Source organism: Uloborus diversus, chromosome 5 (genome assembly GCF_026930045.1).
Source record: "Uloborus diversus isolate 005 chromosome 5, Udiv.v.3.1, whole genome shotgun sequence".
In the NCBI taxonomy this organism is placed as follows: domain Eukaryota; kingdom Metazoa; phylum Arthropoda; class Arachnida; order Araneae; family Uloboridae; genus Uloborus; species Uloborus diversus.
The window spans coordinates 109,222,865-109,238,915 of record NC_072735.1 but is presented as its reverse complement, the minus strand read 5'-3'; the positions used below and the strand labels follow the sequence as shown (position 1 = coordinate 109,238,915).

The 16,051-nt window shown below is 31.7% G+C and overlaps 1 protein-coding gene across 2 annotated transcripts in view; it reads left to right on the top strand.

Moving 5' to 3' along the window:
• The first annotated feature begins 61 nt into the window (after positions 1-61).
• The window catches only part of LOC129221968 (double-strand-break repair protein rad21 homolog), a 41,454-nt gene continuing 25,464 nt past the window's right edge, over positions 62-16,051 (top strand). For both annotated transcript variants that reach the window (XM_054856366.1, XM_054856367.1), the window contains exons 1-5: positions 62-398; positions 1,092-1,276; positions 6,522-6,745; positions 11,471-11,565; positions 15,188-15,319. In XM_054856366.1, the coding sequence (XP_054712341.1) occupies positions 1,127-1,276; positions 6,522-6,745; positions 11,471-11,565; positions 15,188-15,319 (601 nt within the window). In that variant the 5' untranslated portion in view covers positions 62-398; positions 1,092-1,126. The remainder of the gene's footprint in view (positions 399-1,091; positions 1,277-6,521; positions 6,746-11,470; positions 11,566-15,187; positions 15,320-16,051) is intronic.

The window sequence follows — 16,051 nt, the reverse complement described above, 5'->3', positions numbered from 1 at the left end:
AAGGAAACAATGTTTTATTATATCTGCTTCGTATGTTTCAGCCATAAAAAAGATGCGAAATCTTTCTATTTCAACTAAATTTTAACATATTCTTCATTATGGATATTAAACTGCTTCTTCGCATCAATGGTCAATTTTTAACTGTTTTGTGTGTGGCATGACAAGTGTAAATAAACAAAACAGCGTGGAGTGCGACTAATGCATTCTTAATTTTCTTTAACATTTTAAAATTTTCAGAGGAGTTACGTGAATACCTCTCCTGAAATAATGTGTTGTTTTATTTTTTCAGTAGACATGATTTATTCAAAGTCTGGTTACTAATCGAAAGAACTGTGATGAATACCGGTCTGAAAATATTTTTGTCAGACGATCCTGAAACAGCAAATGACCAAATGCTGGTAAAGTACTTGATTGTTCCATGGCTCCAGTTTAATTAATTTGCTTGACACTTCATGTATGTTTTTTCTGGAAATTTTCACATTGTGCTGTTTGTATCTTCTTATTCGCACTTTCATTTTATATTCGATCCGATTCGGTGTTAATTATTTTGGAATAATTGGAATTTTAAAACTTTTATTGTGTTTATTTATTTTTTATAACTTAATTCTAAACCTACTTACATGAATGAAAACATAAACTTTAATAATTGTGTGGCGATATACATGATAAAGGTTTTCGTCAGCGATTTACTCCTTATCTCCCTATCTCTTTTTGCTGTTAAAAACTGAGATACCAATTTTTCTATTCGAATGATATTTTATTATTGATCAAAAATTAGTTGCGTGGAGTTATTGAATTCAGTCTGCAAATAACAGCTTCAGGGAGAATGCCTTGCTTACTTCAATACTAAAACATTAATTGGAATTTGCTAAAGAAAATATAATGATAAAATGGCATGATTCTTAAAGTACATTTGTGCTGATATAGTTTGGAATATGGGTGTAAAACAGTCAAAATGAAATCAAAAATTTCCCTTCTGCATAACCACTTATTTATTTATATGGATACAGAAACTCTCTGTAACTTACTTTTCTTGTTGTTGCAACAAAGTTTCCATTTTGAAAATTAAAATGCCATTTTTCTTTTATTAGCATCATAGCAAAGTAGTTCCTGCTGAAATAGAAAAATGGTTATATGTTTCACGAAATATTTATTGGAGAAGAAAGGTTCTTTGTCAAGGATATGGCTAGCAGCTCACTGGGAAAATAAACTAAAAAGATCGTGCATCTTTGAAATAGATATTCAAAAAAGTATCAGTGATATGATTACTGCTGAGGTAGCTATTTTTTCATTCTATTGCATTCACCATTTTCAAAGATGAATTGTTCTTAGTGCTAGTTTTTGTATTGTAATTATTATTTAAATTGATAGCTCAAAAGCAGGGTTGGCAAAACCCCGGGTTTTTTTAAAAAAGCCCATGGACCCAGGGTTTTTTGGGTTTTTTTAAATAAAACCCAAAAAAATCCAACTAAAGCTGGGTTCTTAAAAAGAAATGTGGGTTTTTTTTGTCTTTTTTTAGGTGAAAGGTGGGGTACTCGTAGCATATTGTAGCATAAGTATATGGACAAAGCACAAAAATTGTCTTGATAAAAAAAGCTGGAAAATTCAGCGTTTTCTGAAGAAGGGTATAAAAGACGACAAAATTCAAGAATGGTGAAGTTTCGGATTTTTTTAGTTTCCATGATTACCAACAGTTAAGGCAAAGTTACTTCTTGAGTGATAAAATCTATTGTTTATTTGTTCGTTTTTTATTGCAACATTTTTTTTTTTGTATTTTACTTTATTGTATTTCATTTTGTTATATGCAAAACTACTGTAGAACCTCAAGTAGTTTAAATCCCTTTTTACTGAATTCCAGCTAAATTAAGACATTTCTTTGAATTTTATGTTGCCTGTTTTTCTATTTCTGTGTACAGAGTAAGAAATATTAAACTTTTTCGTAAGATAATGAAAATACTGTACATCCTATTCCGTTTTCTGTCCGACCATTTGTAAAACCTGTTAATTTCTAAAAAATATACCTTGTTTATTCTAGTTTTGTGATGTGTTGGTTTGCAGAAAATAATTCACATGAGAGCCTTTTAGCTAAAATAGTATCCTTTGTACAATCTGCAAATACCGAGAAAATCTGACGTGACAGGACTTAGTCAAGATAATTTGAGTTCCTTATTGACCAGTTGAAGGAAAAAGTTAAATATATTTATTTAAAATCTTTGAAGCATTTTTTAATGCCCTTAAGAGTTAAGAAATACTATTAAAGTTCAAAATTCATTTTTTATGTCCATTGCCTATTGTGAAGAAGAAATAAAAAAGAAATTTAAATTGTAAAAATATTTAAATTAATTATTTTTTAAAAAAAGTTCTCAGAAAATTTTAAAAAACCCAAAAGTGTGCTAAATAATGTGTTTTTTTAAATGGGTTTTTTCAAAAAAACCCATTGGGTCCAACCCAATTGGGTCCAATCCGGCCAACCCTGCTCAAAAGTGCAATTTTATTTTATAGTTTTAATTAGTACATGCTTTCTAGAGTAAATAGAAGTGTAACGAATACTTTTCTTGATTTGATGTGGTGTATGTAATCATACAAGAGTTTAGATGGTTAATTTTAATTAGTTATAACATGGTTAATTTTAATTTTTTGTTTGACAAAGTTTGAAGAATAGCTAAAGAACATTTAAACATTCATTGCAATAATTTGCCCCTTTCTATAAAGTTATTTGAAATATTTTATCATCTGTTGTAAACTTTTATTGAAGTATTATTTATTTCATTAACAAGTTTCTTTTTTATACTTTCTTTTAATTGGTCAAGTAACTGTAGCTGTTTATCTCTTTTGAAATTTTTTTTTTCATGGTTCGTTAATATTTTTTGATATTTTAACATTATTTTTCTTATTTATCTATTTTATTTTATGTTTTTTCTTTTTCATTAAATGATATTTTGTTTTATTTGATTGCCTTTTAAGCTGAATGTTTAAAACATTTGAAACATTTTTCACATTGTATAAATTATTATATGATACTACAAAATGATTTTTTTTTCCCTTGTTCTGAAACTTTCAAGACTAAAATAAAATTTATTTTTGCTGTCACAAAATCGGTTTAAAAATGAATTTGGGATTTTCAATTTTAGGTGAAATATCTCTAATGCTAGTACCAGGAATGAAGCATTGGTACTGTTTATGTATTTGCTTTTGGTCCTGCATCCGCCTAAGCTTCAGCTATGGGATTGCAATTTCTTTCCCTACTTGTTACCTTCCTTTTTACAAAATTTAGTCATATCATGCTTGCAAACTCTTGCTGATAGGCTAGATTTAAATTTAGCTCCCAGTGTGAAAATAATCTCAACTGCTATGAGCAGTTGATCATTTCCTGCATTGTTATGGCTATTCCAGGCTAATGATTTTTAAAAAGGTAAAACTCCAGCCTACATCCTGTTATGAGCTGTTTGGTATTTGGTTGTAATCAACATTTCTTCTTGAATTCTGAAGTCCTCACAGTTGCACTTGTCACTTTGAACATTTGGTCATGATTTTTGGTTTGGTAGCAGTGGTCAACACTAGAGCAGAAGCAGCTTCTGGTTTTGGAAAGTGTCATTATCGGGAAGGTCAAAGTGCAATTTTTAGGCATTAGTAGCAGGGTTGCCAGACGTCCCGGATTTCAGGGGACAGTCCCGTATTTTGATAAATTGTCCTGTGTCCCGGAGACCTTCCATACGGGACGACTAAAGCACCATATTCTAGTTGATAACAATATTTTACAGAACAAGACATTATTTTAAGGGAAAAAATAAAGTAAACAAAAAATGTGAAATGATGAGCAATAAGAAACTCATGTGGAGCAAACAAAAAAATTGTTTTCGTTTTGATTAGGTTTGTATTTTTTGTTATGGCGGCAGATCATGAGGAGCCAAATGGTTGCTTCTCTTTGTTCAGTGACTAATATTGAAAATACAGTCAAACATCCCTACAGCGGACACCGTCAGGATTAAAGTTTTTGTCCGCTAACGGGGAGTGTTCGCTATTGGTGAGTGAATTTACAATGACATTTTAATGTTGTATTTTGAACCTACATATACAGTGTATGGTTCTAAATTAAATTAATGAGTAGTGCTTAGTGTACTTACAATATAAGAAAATAATCCTCTGAATCTCTCGAGAAGATAAAATAGGAAGGCATTTGTTCATTGTTTGCTCTAGCTGAACAAAACCACTCAAACCCAATAGAATCAATGTCGTTGGTTTTCAGCACATTTTTTGTTTCAGATCGTTGCAAAATGTAGCCCAATCGGCTAATTTTCACATAATCTGGCAATACTGTGCCAATTCTTCATCAGCGTCCCAAAATCTAGTGGCGGCAGAGGGATACCAATAAGTTGCACGAGAGTTTTCGGGGAAAAGGGATATTAATCGGTACTGGTTAGCCCCAGAGCATCGAAAAGGAGTAGAAAACATGCTTGCCACAAAAGCAGTGCTGAGCAAAATCTTACCAAACACAAAAAAATAAAACGAAACTCGGCTGATTTACTGTCCGCTAACGGGAGTGTCCGCTAACGAGGAGTGAAACACATTATACGCCTATCTCGAGAATCTGGGGATTCAGACTGTCCGCTAAGGGAGATTTGACTGTATATCTCTGCGCATGAGTCGTCATTCGCAATGAAAACGATTTTTATACCTTGATAGGCAACATTTTGTGTGGTTTAATACATTGTTGAGATTGAGTTTTTACAGCAACGTCTCAAAAATAAGTCCACCCCCCCCCTTTTTTTGTTCCCAGAAGCCTGTCCCGTATTTACTGTTCCTAAATCTGGCAACCCTGATTAGTAGAGCGTTTGGGGCAATTTCTGGAATAATAGTTAGCCAAAGTACAGCTTTAAGGTATATACAGTCGATTCCAGTTTATAGGACAACATTGGGACGGGGACATTTTGGTCCTTATAACCGGCTGGTGCAATTTTGAGAACATGATCTATGTAGCTTGACCGAACATACTACACAAACCATTTGAATGCCCTTATGAGTATTGTGAGCCCCAAATGTATGGTGAGCATACAAAGAAGAAAAATAGCTGTTTATGAAATGTGTCCATTAAAAAATAATGTGAATAATCATTTTACACTTATTCAATAACGTGTTCAGACTGATATGGGTTTAGTTATTCCTTCCAGTCAGTATTGATTCTATTCAATAACCAAGAGTAACTAAAAATGTGAGAATGAAAAAATAAGTGACAAAAAGTACTAATTGGTCATTAAAAAATTTCAATGAAATGAAAATTACATGTTTTACAGCTAAACTTTAAAAAAAAAAAAATTACTTATTGATTATGCCAACTGAACAGAAGAAGTTGGAAATTTAACTGAAATTTTTATCTATGCTGGAACAGTGCCGCCATACAATTAGAGTTTCATTAATCATTTTTTTCCTACAAATATTGCTGCGTTTAATTGAAAGTTACAAAGAACCATTATTATTTTTTACTTCACCATTAAGTTCGTTGACCCACTTAATGCTGGCTTCAAGCAGGTGATTTAAAAAAAAAAATTCCAATTTTTTCTCATGTTTCTTGTTCTGATTAAATGGTTTTTTGGTCCCAAAAAAAGAATAATATTATGCTTGTGTAATGGGATTTGTTTTGGTTCTGTAAGATTTGGTCTGAATAAGTGGCTGGTCCTATTAACCAGTGGTCCAATTAAGCAGATTCTACTGTATATTTTCTTTAAAGGGGGTGGTTCATGAGTCATACTACCCCACCCCCTCCTCTGGACCTATGCCTGAGTCAGCAGGGGGGGGGGTATTTATTACACCCCCCCTGCCAAAGGGTATTTATTTTTTGTACTTAACTTATGAAAACACATCATGCTATTAGACTATTTTGTGTATGAATGGGAATTTTTTTTTATGATTCAAGTTTTTTATCCTAAAAATACAGTATTTCGCTTTCATTTTTAACATGCATATTTATTAACTCCAGTGCTGGATCTAGAAGAGCACAAGCCAGGGCTCTTGCCCTGGGTTTTAACGTCTGGGGGAGATAAACCGGGCTGGATCAAGCCAAAGTGATGTGAATGTCCTAGTAAACTTGGATTCTACAATTTCAAAGTAGAAATTATAAAAAATTGGGAGAAGGAAAGAAATTAACCATATTTTGGTGCCTCTAAAAGTATGGTGCTCAGGTCCATGACCCTGCTGAACCATGCATTAATCAGGCCCAGATGGAAAATTCACCCTCTTTCTGCATTTTTTTCTTGAAACTCAATATAAAAACTTTAAGGAAGATCGGTAGGAATGGCAGTGTCAAGGTTTGTCACGGTTTGAAAGTTCGTAGATCCAGCACCTGTAGATATACATCCCTGAAATTTGTATCTTACTTTTTATCATTGTCTTTCAGCACCTTTTTATATTTTTGTTTCTCCAAATACTAAATAGTCATAAAATATTTATGTACAATACTCTCTTTCAGTGGTTTAGTTGTTATATTCATATTAAACTTTTGATTAAATTTACGATTTCTTTTCCAGATTATTTTAGATTTGAGGATATCAGGACACCTTCTCATTGGCATTGTGAAAATTTATTCAAAGAAAGCACAGTTCCTTTTAAATGAATGCAACAATGTTTTTTACATAGTGTCAGCTTTTCGTTCTTGTAAAATAGATTTACCTGACAAAAAGAAGCAAGCATGTGTGAAAGAAATTACTTTGCCTGAAAACTTTGAAGATCTCAATATCTCGGATAATTCTGAGTAAGATTTTTTTTAATGAATTTTAAAAGAATAAAAGCCAAAAAATCGGTGATGTCATTAGAGTTCAACGACTATCTTAGATTTATCAAAGAAAAGATGAGATTATCTGGGAGGGGAAATTAAGGGATTTTCCCAAAATTAGAACTGTGTACAGGTATTCTACTGAATTTCATGAAAGTTGAGAAATTAAAATGTTTTGCTTGGCAAAAATGTCTCTATAACAAGAAAAACTGCTGAAAACTTTTTTAAAATTGGAAATAATTTTTGCAATTTTTCAAAATGTTTCCTATAGAGGGTACTTGTGGATTATTATTATTATTTTCAGTTAACTTTCTATTTAAATTCAATGAAAGAAATTATCATACATAATTTTTAAAAAAAGAAAAAAACAGTTCATGAAATGAATTAGGTAATGATTGATAATTGAAGATCTATAGCATATAATTTATTTCTCAATGTCTGATGTGCCCTGTGCTGAACAGACTTTTAACTTAACATAACAATCTGAAAAGGAGGAGCAAGCTTAAGAAAAACAGATCTAAATGATCTATTAAAAGACTACAAGACCCTAGACTAAATTGAAATAATTTATTCAATAAAAGTATGAAAAGAATAAGAGTAATATTAACCAGGAGAACTCGCATCAGGCCTCTCAGGCCGGGTCATTACAAAATTACGCTGCCAAAAATCACCCCTTCAACGGAAATGAATGAGGTCCACAGTAGCTGCGTTTGAGGTGACTTACATACTGACCACATGCTTTTCAGGAATATACATTCCCCCTTTTCCTCAGAAAATTCCAGTTTGGGCCTCAGAGGCCCGGAGCGAGCGCTCACGCTTTTCATTTCAGATAGTGAATGTAAAGGAAGAGGTTGTGAAATGCATCGCTATTTAAGCTACAAAGATGAAATGAAGAGGTTGCAGACCTTGTTGGTTGAGGTTTCAACTGATGAGAACTTCCTTAATGAAGATGATGAAGAAGAAGTTGATACAGAACAGTAAAGCGATCATCAGTAATGCTCAGAAGAAGATTTAGATTCATGTATCATAAAACTTTCTTAAACCTTACTTTTTAAAACATATTTTAGAGGCTGTTTATCTATTTATAATTTAGTGTTGAAAACACATTTATTTTTCTATTTTGCAAACTTAATTTACTGAAATAATCACTCCGGGCCTACAGAGCCCCCTGCGAGCGTTCGTGTGACGAAAAGTACCGCGAGTTCTCCCGGGTTAATTCTATAGTTATACACCCATAAATTTTGTTTGGGTCAAAACATAATGATGTCAAATATGATGAATTAATAATGTGATAAATGAAAAACTAATTGTCTTAATCGTGATTGTAATTTTTTTTTTTTTGCAAACAACTAATAGATAAGTATGAAAATGTAGTTACACATACATTTAAAAACGACATATTATGATAATTCTTATTGTTGTATGGATTTTGAACAAATTTCATCTTGTGTAAATTTTTTCTAGGTTATAAAGTAAAAATAGAGTATGGAAATTTCTTTTTATAGACATTAGCAAATTTATACTTCTAAACAGGACTAACAAAAGAACTTCATATTCTATAATAGGCAAAATAGAATATGAAATGAGCTTCCATTCAAATTCAGCAATGGTTCTAATTGAATCGTTTATTTCAGAAATCCGTCAAGTGTGCTTTTTAAAATTTTCAAAAACTAAAAAAGACTTCCTAATTTTAAAATAAGTAAAGGTTTTGGCGTAGGAAAAAAATCAAGAAGCTTCTTATGGTATTGTAAAAGCAAATAATGTTTAGGGTTACTTCTAAAGCTTTTATTTCTTTTGCAAATTTTTTTTTAAATTTTTGTACGTGACAGGTTTTGCATTAAAAAAAAACTTTTTACTTGAAAGAAAAAAAATGACTATAATATTGATTTTGAAAAGCTGTTGCATGTTGTAAATAAGAAAAAACATGCTATGTTTACATTTAAATTTTTTAAACATCAAAGAAAAAGTTGAAGTATCATTTAAATAACAAGGGCAAAATAAAGAAATAATCGCAGACAAGCGAGACAACTTAAAACCTATCGTCTATGCATCTAGGCCAAGCCTAAAGTTTGAGATTTTATTCTACTTGTCTTCATACACTATGTCGATGTTGAAGGCAGCTTGGGTCTTAAGCCACTGGAGGATTTCATTTAAAAAAATATTCAGCCTGTAGTATATTTTGGCAACTTCTTCAGGTCATTGATTTTTTTTTTTTGTGTTGATCTCTATCTTTCCAGATGGACGTGCGATCACTGTTAAGAACTCTGGAACTGCAGAATATTTTTTTAGTGTGAATGTTGAGGAGATTAAACTATGAATAAACTGCTTAATTACCACTTTCCCTTGGTCAAGGTTGTTGTAATAAAACTTTTTGAAAGTGGATACTTTAAAAGGGAATCCTATTTTCCTTTCGAATTCCCCTTCTAGAAGTTTCATCCTTATAAAAAGAAAATAAGAAACATGACGAACACAAAATTAGCTGCAGAAAGCCGCCATGTGATTTCACTTGACAGGTTTCATCAATGAACAGAAATTTTAAAACAAAATAAAACCCATTAAAGCACCTTAAAAGGCTTGACATTTGACATGTTTTTGCATCAGGCGGTGTGCCTAAAGTTGGCCATTCATAATCTATAATAATGTCGTTTTTGAAAAAAATATCAGGTGATGTGTTTTTGAAAAAAACAATTTAATTAGGAATGTACTGAATACCATATTTTGCTAAAGATAAAATATTAAATTATTTAATTATTTTTTAACTGTAACGTTTGTATTCATGTTTTATGCCATTGTCTTTTGAGAAATATAATGACATTTTCATCTAACATCCTAAATTAAAGTACGATAATCAAAGGCATGCCAGGGGGGGGGGGACATCTGTTGACCTGGACCCAAGCTTGAAAAAGGCCCGAGATTTTTTAAATGAAATGTTAAATATATGTAGGGATGTTGGGAGGGTGGTCTGTAAAAGTCTATTGTGATAGGCCCCAAAATTTATGTGCACACCTCTGACTATAATAATAAGTAGCTTAAAGATATTTGTGCATTAAAAAGGGTTCAAAGAAGGGTTGTTAGACAAATAAGGGGACTTTCAGATTTAGACTATGATACCAGACTTAATAGGCTTAACATGTATAGCCTGGAGCAAATGAGAGTCAGAGGGGACATGATTCCATTGTTTAAATTTATCAAGAGGAAAGATGTTAACAGGTTAAATTTTTGTATGGAAAGCAGGTCGAGGGGTCATTGTTTTAAGCTATTCAAATCTCAGGCTATCCTGAAAATTTGGAAAAATTACTTCTTTAGTGGGGTCTGGGCACATGAAACACCTTACTGGAAGAGGCAGTAATGAGCAAAAGGGTGGATAGCTTTGACAGTTCAATTGATCTTCATTGGGGACTAATAAACTGACTAGGAGCAGCCTAGCTGGGCCCAGAGGCTGTTGCTGGTCATCACATTTGTATTTGTATAGCTGACCGGTAAAAGGGTAACATCAGTGATGAGAATTCACTATGATCTCTCTAAAAATTCCTTATTTGGCACATTTGAAGACTATTACAACACTGCTGTTATTTTAATTTTTATTTTTGAACTACTTTTTTAATGGCATGTAATGTCCCTTCTCTTTCAAAGTAATTTAGGCATGGCATTAAGGGGGGAGTGAAAAAACTAAAATTTGATGAAAGCTAACAGTGCTGAGAAGTTTTGCATACATATAATAAGAAGCCATTTGCATGAATATTTTGTCATGTAAAAGCGTTTTGATATACAAATACAAATGTGACTACCACCAACAGGCTCTTGGCTCAGCTAGGCTGATCCTAGTCAATTTATTAGTCCTCAGTGAAGATCAATGGCCCTCTTAAAGCTATTCACCCCGTTGCTCATTACCACCTCTTCCGGTAAGCTGTTCCAAGTGCCCACAACCCTACTAAGTAGTAGTTTTTCCTTATTTCCAGATTAGCTTGAGATTTGAATAGCTTAAAACAATGAGCCCTTGTCCTGCTTTCATTGCAAAAATTTAATCCATTAACAAAGTTCATTTTGATAAATTTAAACAACTGAATCATGTCCCCTCTGATCCTCCCTTGCTCCAGGTTATACATATAATAGGTGGTGTATAATATCAAACAATATATGGAGGGCCCACTCAAAAATGAATTTACAAAACTTTTCAGAATGATTTTGCATTTGAAGGAATTTAGGAAATGCATTTAAAATTTTGGTATAGGGGTTTATTTGCTCCATATTAATTAAGCAAGTTTAAATTACTTTTTAAAGCTTCACACAATAAAACTTCAAATATTAGGGTTTTTTTCCTTCATTCTTTTTGTGTTTTAAAGCTTAATCTGACAAGCCTGCTTGTCTCGGATCTGATCAGTGAACCTTATTCTATTAAATTATTCTCTAACTAGCCCCTTCAGCAATACCAACTGGTTCTCATTTTTTACTTTTGCTTTTTTACTATTCACTTTTTTATATCAAGAACTGTTTTAAGTACCAGCTATTCAAGTAAAATTGACATTGGTGTAAAATTTATTTTAATCTATCTATTTCTTTAATCCTGCATATTCATCTGTATCTATTCAATCTATTTATCTAGGTAATTGTCAATAACTGTTTAGGATTTGTTTTGTTGAAAAAGCTAATCTGATAAGGTATTTAAATCCATTATATATTTTAATTTTGTTTTTAACATTTTAGCTTGATTACAATGTTGTCAGTGAACCAAAGTTGTGTTGAAGAAATCACATTAAAAGAAACTTTTGAACCTCTGGCAAATATTAATGATGAGATAGGTATAATTTCAATTTCTAAGACATTAAAGTTTTTTCCATGAGAGATAGCTCATAAGTTTATCAAACTTGGATGCTATTTTTTTACTTTTTAATCTGATAAAAATAAATACAGTTCTCAAAAAATACACATTTTTAAATACGTTTTTCTAAAATTAGTATTAAAATTATTAATGTATTGCTTGTTTCGAATGTTTACCATGTTATTATTATTATTTTTATTATTTTTATTTATTTATTTTTTTTTTACCTTGGAATTACTCTTAGCTTTTTCCAATTTCAAACAGTATATAATAGCACTTTAATTCCTGCATTATATTCTCTGATCATTGTTTCGAGATCTAGATTTAAAATACATAACATTTTATATTTATCTTCTACAAATTAAATATTCATAAACATGTTGTGATTGCTAGTAGTGTCTTCAGTGTGTGCTTGGTTAATTTATAATTAAAGATTTTTCAGTAATCTTATAACAGCCAGTAATATTATCAATTTTATTCTCTGCAGAAAGTAATGACTGTTGTGGAGATGACTAATTTTTTATTTAATTAGGTAGATAGTTTCACTTAATTTGTGATTTATATCAATATCTCCTTTAAAAAAAGGGAGTTATGCCTTGTTATTCTGCACTATTCTATTGCTTATTGTATTAATTTTTTCTTTCACGGTTAGTTTCTTTATTCATATGGCAGGTGAAACAGTCTAACTGCCTATTTTATAGCAATAAATGTTATGAAATACAGTAGAAATTAGTGTGCTAGAATCAGCAAAATAATTTTACTTGCCAAAAATCCATTGAAGAATTATAAAAAAAATCATTTTGTTTGCATTATCTAAGTTTAATGCCAAATTTTCTAAGGACAGCCTCAACAAATTTTCTAAAGACAGCCTCAACCTTTGTGAATCATTACAGCTTTTGATTTCTACTGTCTGACTGCCAATGAGAGGGAAAGACTAACATCCTGCTTACAGGTGGAAATGAAAGCATTTATTAATTTTTGATACGTCAGTTTCTGAAGATGTGTGTTATTCTCTAAGCTTACGTTTGACGAGCACGACCGGTAGTGACCGGTTAGTTAATCACGTGACAGCTAATGATCACGTGCTCCAATCAGCCAATCAACTGCTTTGAATGGTAACCGATGTAGTAACTGGTTGATCATAGAACGCTGCGGTTAGTAACCGGATACTTACCGGTCGACCTGTGAGGTTCGTTGAACGCAAGGTAAGTTAAGCAGAGTCAGATTAAAATGAGTGAAACTCATGCATAAAATTTTGGCTTTTCCCCCTTATTTAGATGAACTTGTCTTAACTGGACGTTTGTCAAATGCGTAACAACCATGGGCAAACCTCTTTTTTTACTGTTTGTTCTGATCATGCAGTTCTGTTGGTGATGTTCATTGTGGAATGAATGCATACAATCTTTTTGCATTTCTTACAAAAAAAGTTTTTTTCTTTCTAAGTTTTAACACTAATTTCTAAAGTGAAAATGAATATTTTTTGATAAAAATTATCAGTGTAACTTCATTTTTTGAGTACTCTATTGTGAAAATGGGAAGTAAATGTCACTGATATTACAAAAAAGAGATGTTCTTTATAAATGCAACTCTACTAAAAATATAATTTATATTTGATTAGAATTCAGAATGTTTATTAAATGTTTGAATATATATGCAATTTTAAAGGATCAAAAGAGCAGTAGTTCTGAATTTTGATGAGCTTTGGAAACAAACTGGAACATCAAACCAGAAATTTAAGAATGAGAAAGCACAAAGATTTTAGTAGTCATTACTAAACTTTCTATTGCTACCTTTATTTGAATGTTTTTCCTGAATCTATTTATAAAAAATCAGAAAAATTGAATGAGAATTTATTAACAAAGTAATGAAGACTTCTTCTTAATACTATTTTGATTTTGTTTGTTAAAAATTTACAAGCACATTTTATATCATAAAAGTTCACACACACACACAAGGTTCTTTTTATAGTTTTTATACACTACATCCCAGTAAGCAAAATATCTTGCCTCAGTATTGCATAAAGGTTGACATGCAAGAAAAATCATCTTGCATTAATACTGCCTCAATGTTGTTATGTTACTCCCTTTATGCTGTCAGCAGGCTGCCACAATATTGACTGACAAGGTGTATGCAGCATAATATCAGGAAAATATCAAGGTAGGCTGCTTTTGTAACATTGCATACGTATTGATATGACAGGATAATATCAAGATGTTGTCATGACAGCATGAAATCAAGGTCTAGGCAAGATGATCTTGCTTTTGTAATCTTGCATACGTATTGATATGACAGGATAATATCAAGATGTTGTCATGACAGCATGAAATCAAGGTCTAGGCAAGATGATCTTGCTTTTGTAATATTGCATATGTATTGATATGACAGGAAAATGTCAGGATACATTGACATGACAGCATGAAATCAGCACGTTTGCAAGGTGTTTTATCCATTTATTTATTTGTATTATTTTCACTTCAAACTCGAGAATTAAATTTCATTCTTTAATTTTTTCTGTTATTCTTCAAGATAGTTTTCTAGCCCGAGAATATTTTCTTAAAGCTGACATCTGATCGGAAATTCATATAAAGATATTAATAGTACTCGCAATTTAATTTAAAAAATGAAAGTTTCTTCGTTTTGCGTAATACTTGACTTATTTTTTAAATTCATGCTTCTAATTGTATTATAAAGACATAAAATGCCTAGTTAGGAATAATTGCGGAAGTTTTTATAGCACATTTAAGAGTAAAGGTAGCAAAATAATAAATAAATAAATAAATACAATAAATAAGTACATTTTCAAATGGATGTCAGCATTGAAAATATCCCATGGACAAAACATATGAATTTATCTTAAAGAATAACATAAATACCATTGAATAAAATTAATCTTACGTGAGATTGAAGTGATAATACGAAATTCTGGGCTTCATGTCCTTTGTTTCAAAGTCTAGGGACGAAAAAAGTTATTTTCGGCCACTTCTAACATTGATCGCACATCGTCTGCGATATGACTTATTTAGTACTATATTAATAAACAAATGCAGTTATCAGTCATTCATAAGTTTTTCCTAAAACAATACTATTCCAGACTAATAACTAAGCAACCAACTTAACGAAGCCTAAAAAAATGCAACGCCACGTGCAGCACCTCTGAACCGATTGAGGTCGAAGCAGGAAGAATGTGCCAGCAATGCGAGGGATGCTGGGTAGAAAGAACTGTGCGCATGCGCAAGTATCAACGAAGGTCCACCTGTTCTATTGTGTACTAATTACCTTGACGGCGACAGCATAAAATCAATATCATCTTGACGGCGACAACATGTATGCAATGTTGTTATTGTAAGGTAATATCAATATTGATATTTTAAGATGAATGCAATGTTGCATACGTGTTGTTATTGTAATATTGCTTTTTAATCTTTATGCAAGCTTTATGCAGTATGAAACACGTCAATATTGACGCCGTCAGTATAATATCAAGATCTGTCAAGGTTGATGCAAGAAATTTTGCTAGTAGGGATATATATTTACGATTTAAAATAATTTAAAGAGCACTTGTAAGAATGTTTTTCAAATGTCTCATGTATTTTATATTTTAGAGGGGTTCGAATTTGAAGGTGATACAGGACTGGACCTTATAGAAGATCTTCATTCACTCTCCAAGTATAACAAACGTAAAGTTAGTACTTCTATTCCTTCGGATAAAGTGAAAGATTCTTCTCCCGAAAAAGGTATAGTTATCTAAGAAGTGAATGTTAAAAGTTTATTTTTAGTGCCATATCATTGTAACTGACCTTCATATTACTTGATTAGTTTGAGCAATGAAACAATTATCTGTAGCGGTAGAATATGCATTTTTTCAAACATTAGGATTCAATCAATAATGAAATATGTCGCTCTAAACCAGTGGTGCCCAACCTACTCCCTGTAGGCCACATCCAGCCTGTGAAGCTGATCTGCGTGGCCCGTAGTTTTGTTTAAATACTTCAAATTGAAAAGCACGATTAATGAGTGTTACCAATTTGAAGCCAAGTATACAGATATTGATTTCTGAAAAACAAATGCAATTAATAAAAGAAGCTTCAAGTTATGATAACAACAGTTACTGTTTTTTTTTATTTTCTTTCCTTTTCGCATATTTTCCCATGTTATTTAGAAAAATGTAACTTTTTTTTGAAAAAATTATTTATGTTCTGGCCCACAAGGATCATTTTTATGTGAGATGCGGCCCTCGGATAGAAAAAGGTTGGGCATCACTGCTCTAAGCATGTAGGGTTGTAAGAGAAGCTGTAAAAAATAATGCAGTTTTATTCAAACAAGGCTTAAAGAAGCAAATTGCGAGTAACAAGAATTCGGTATGTGTGACGCATGCAATGGTTCAGTAAGCTTAAATTTTTAGTTCTTATTTATGCATAAGAAATAATTTTAAGTTTTGCCTTATACTGGAAAATGATGTCTAACAT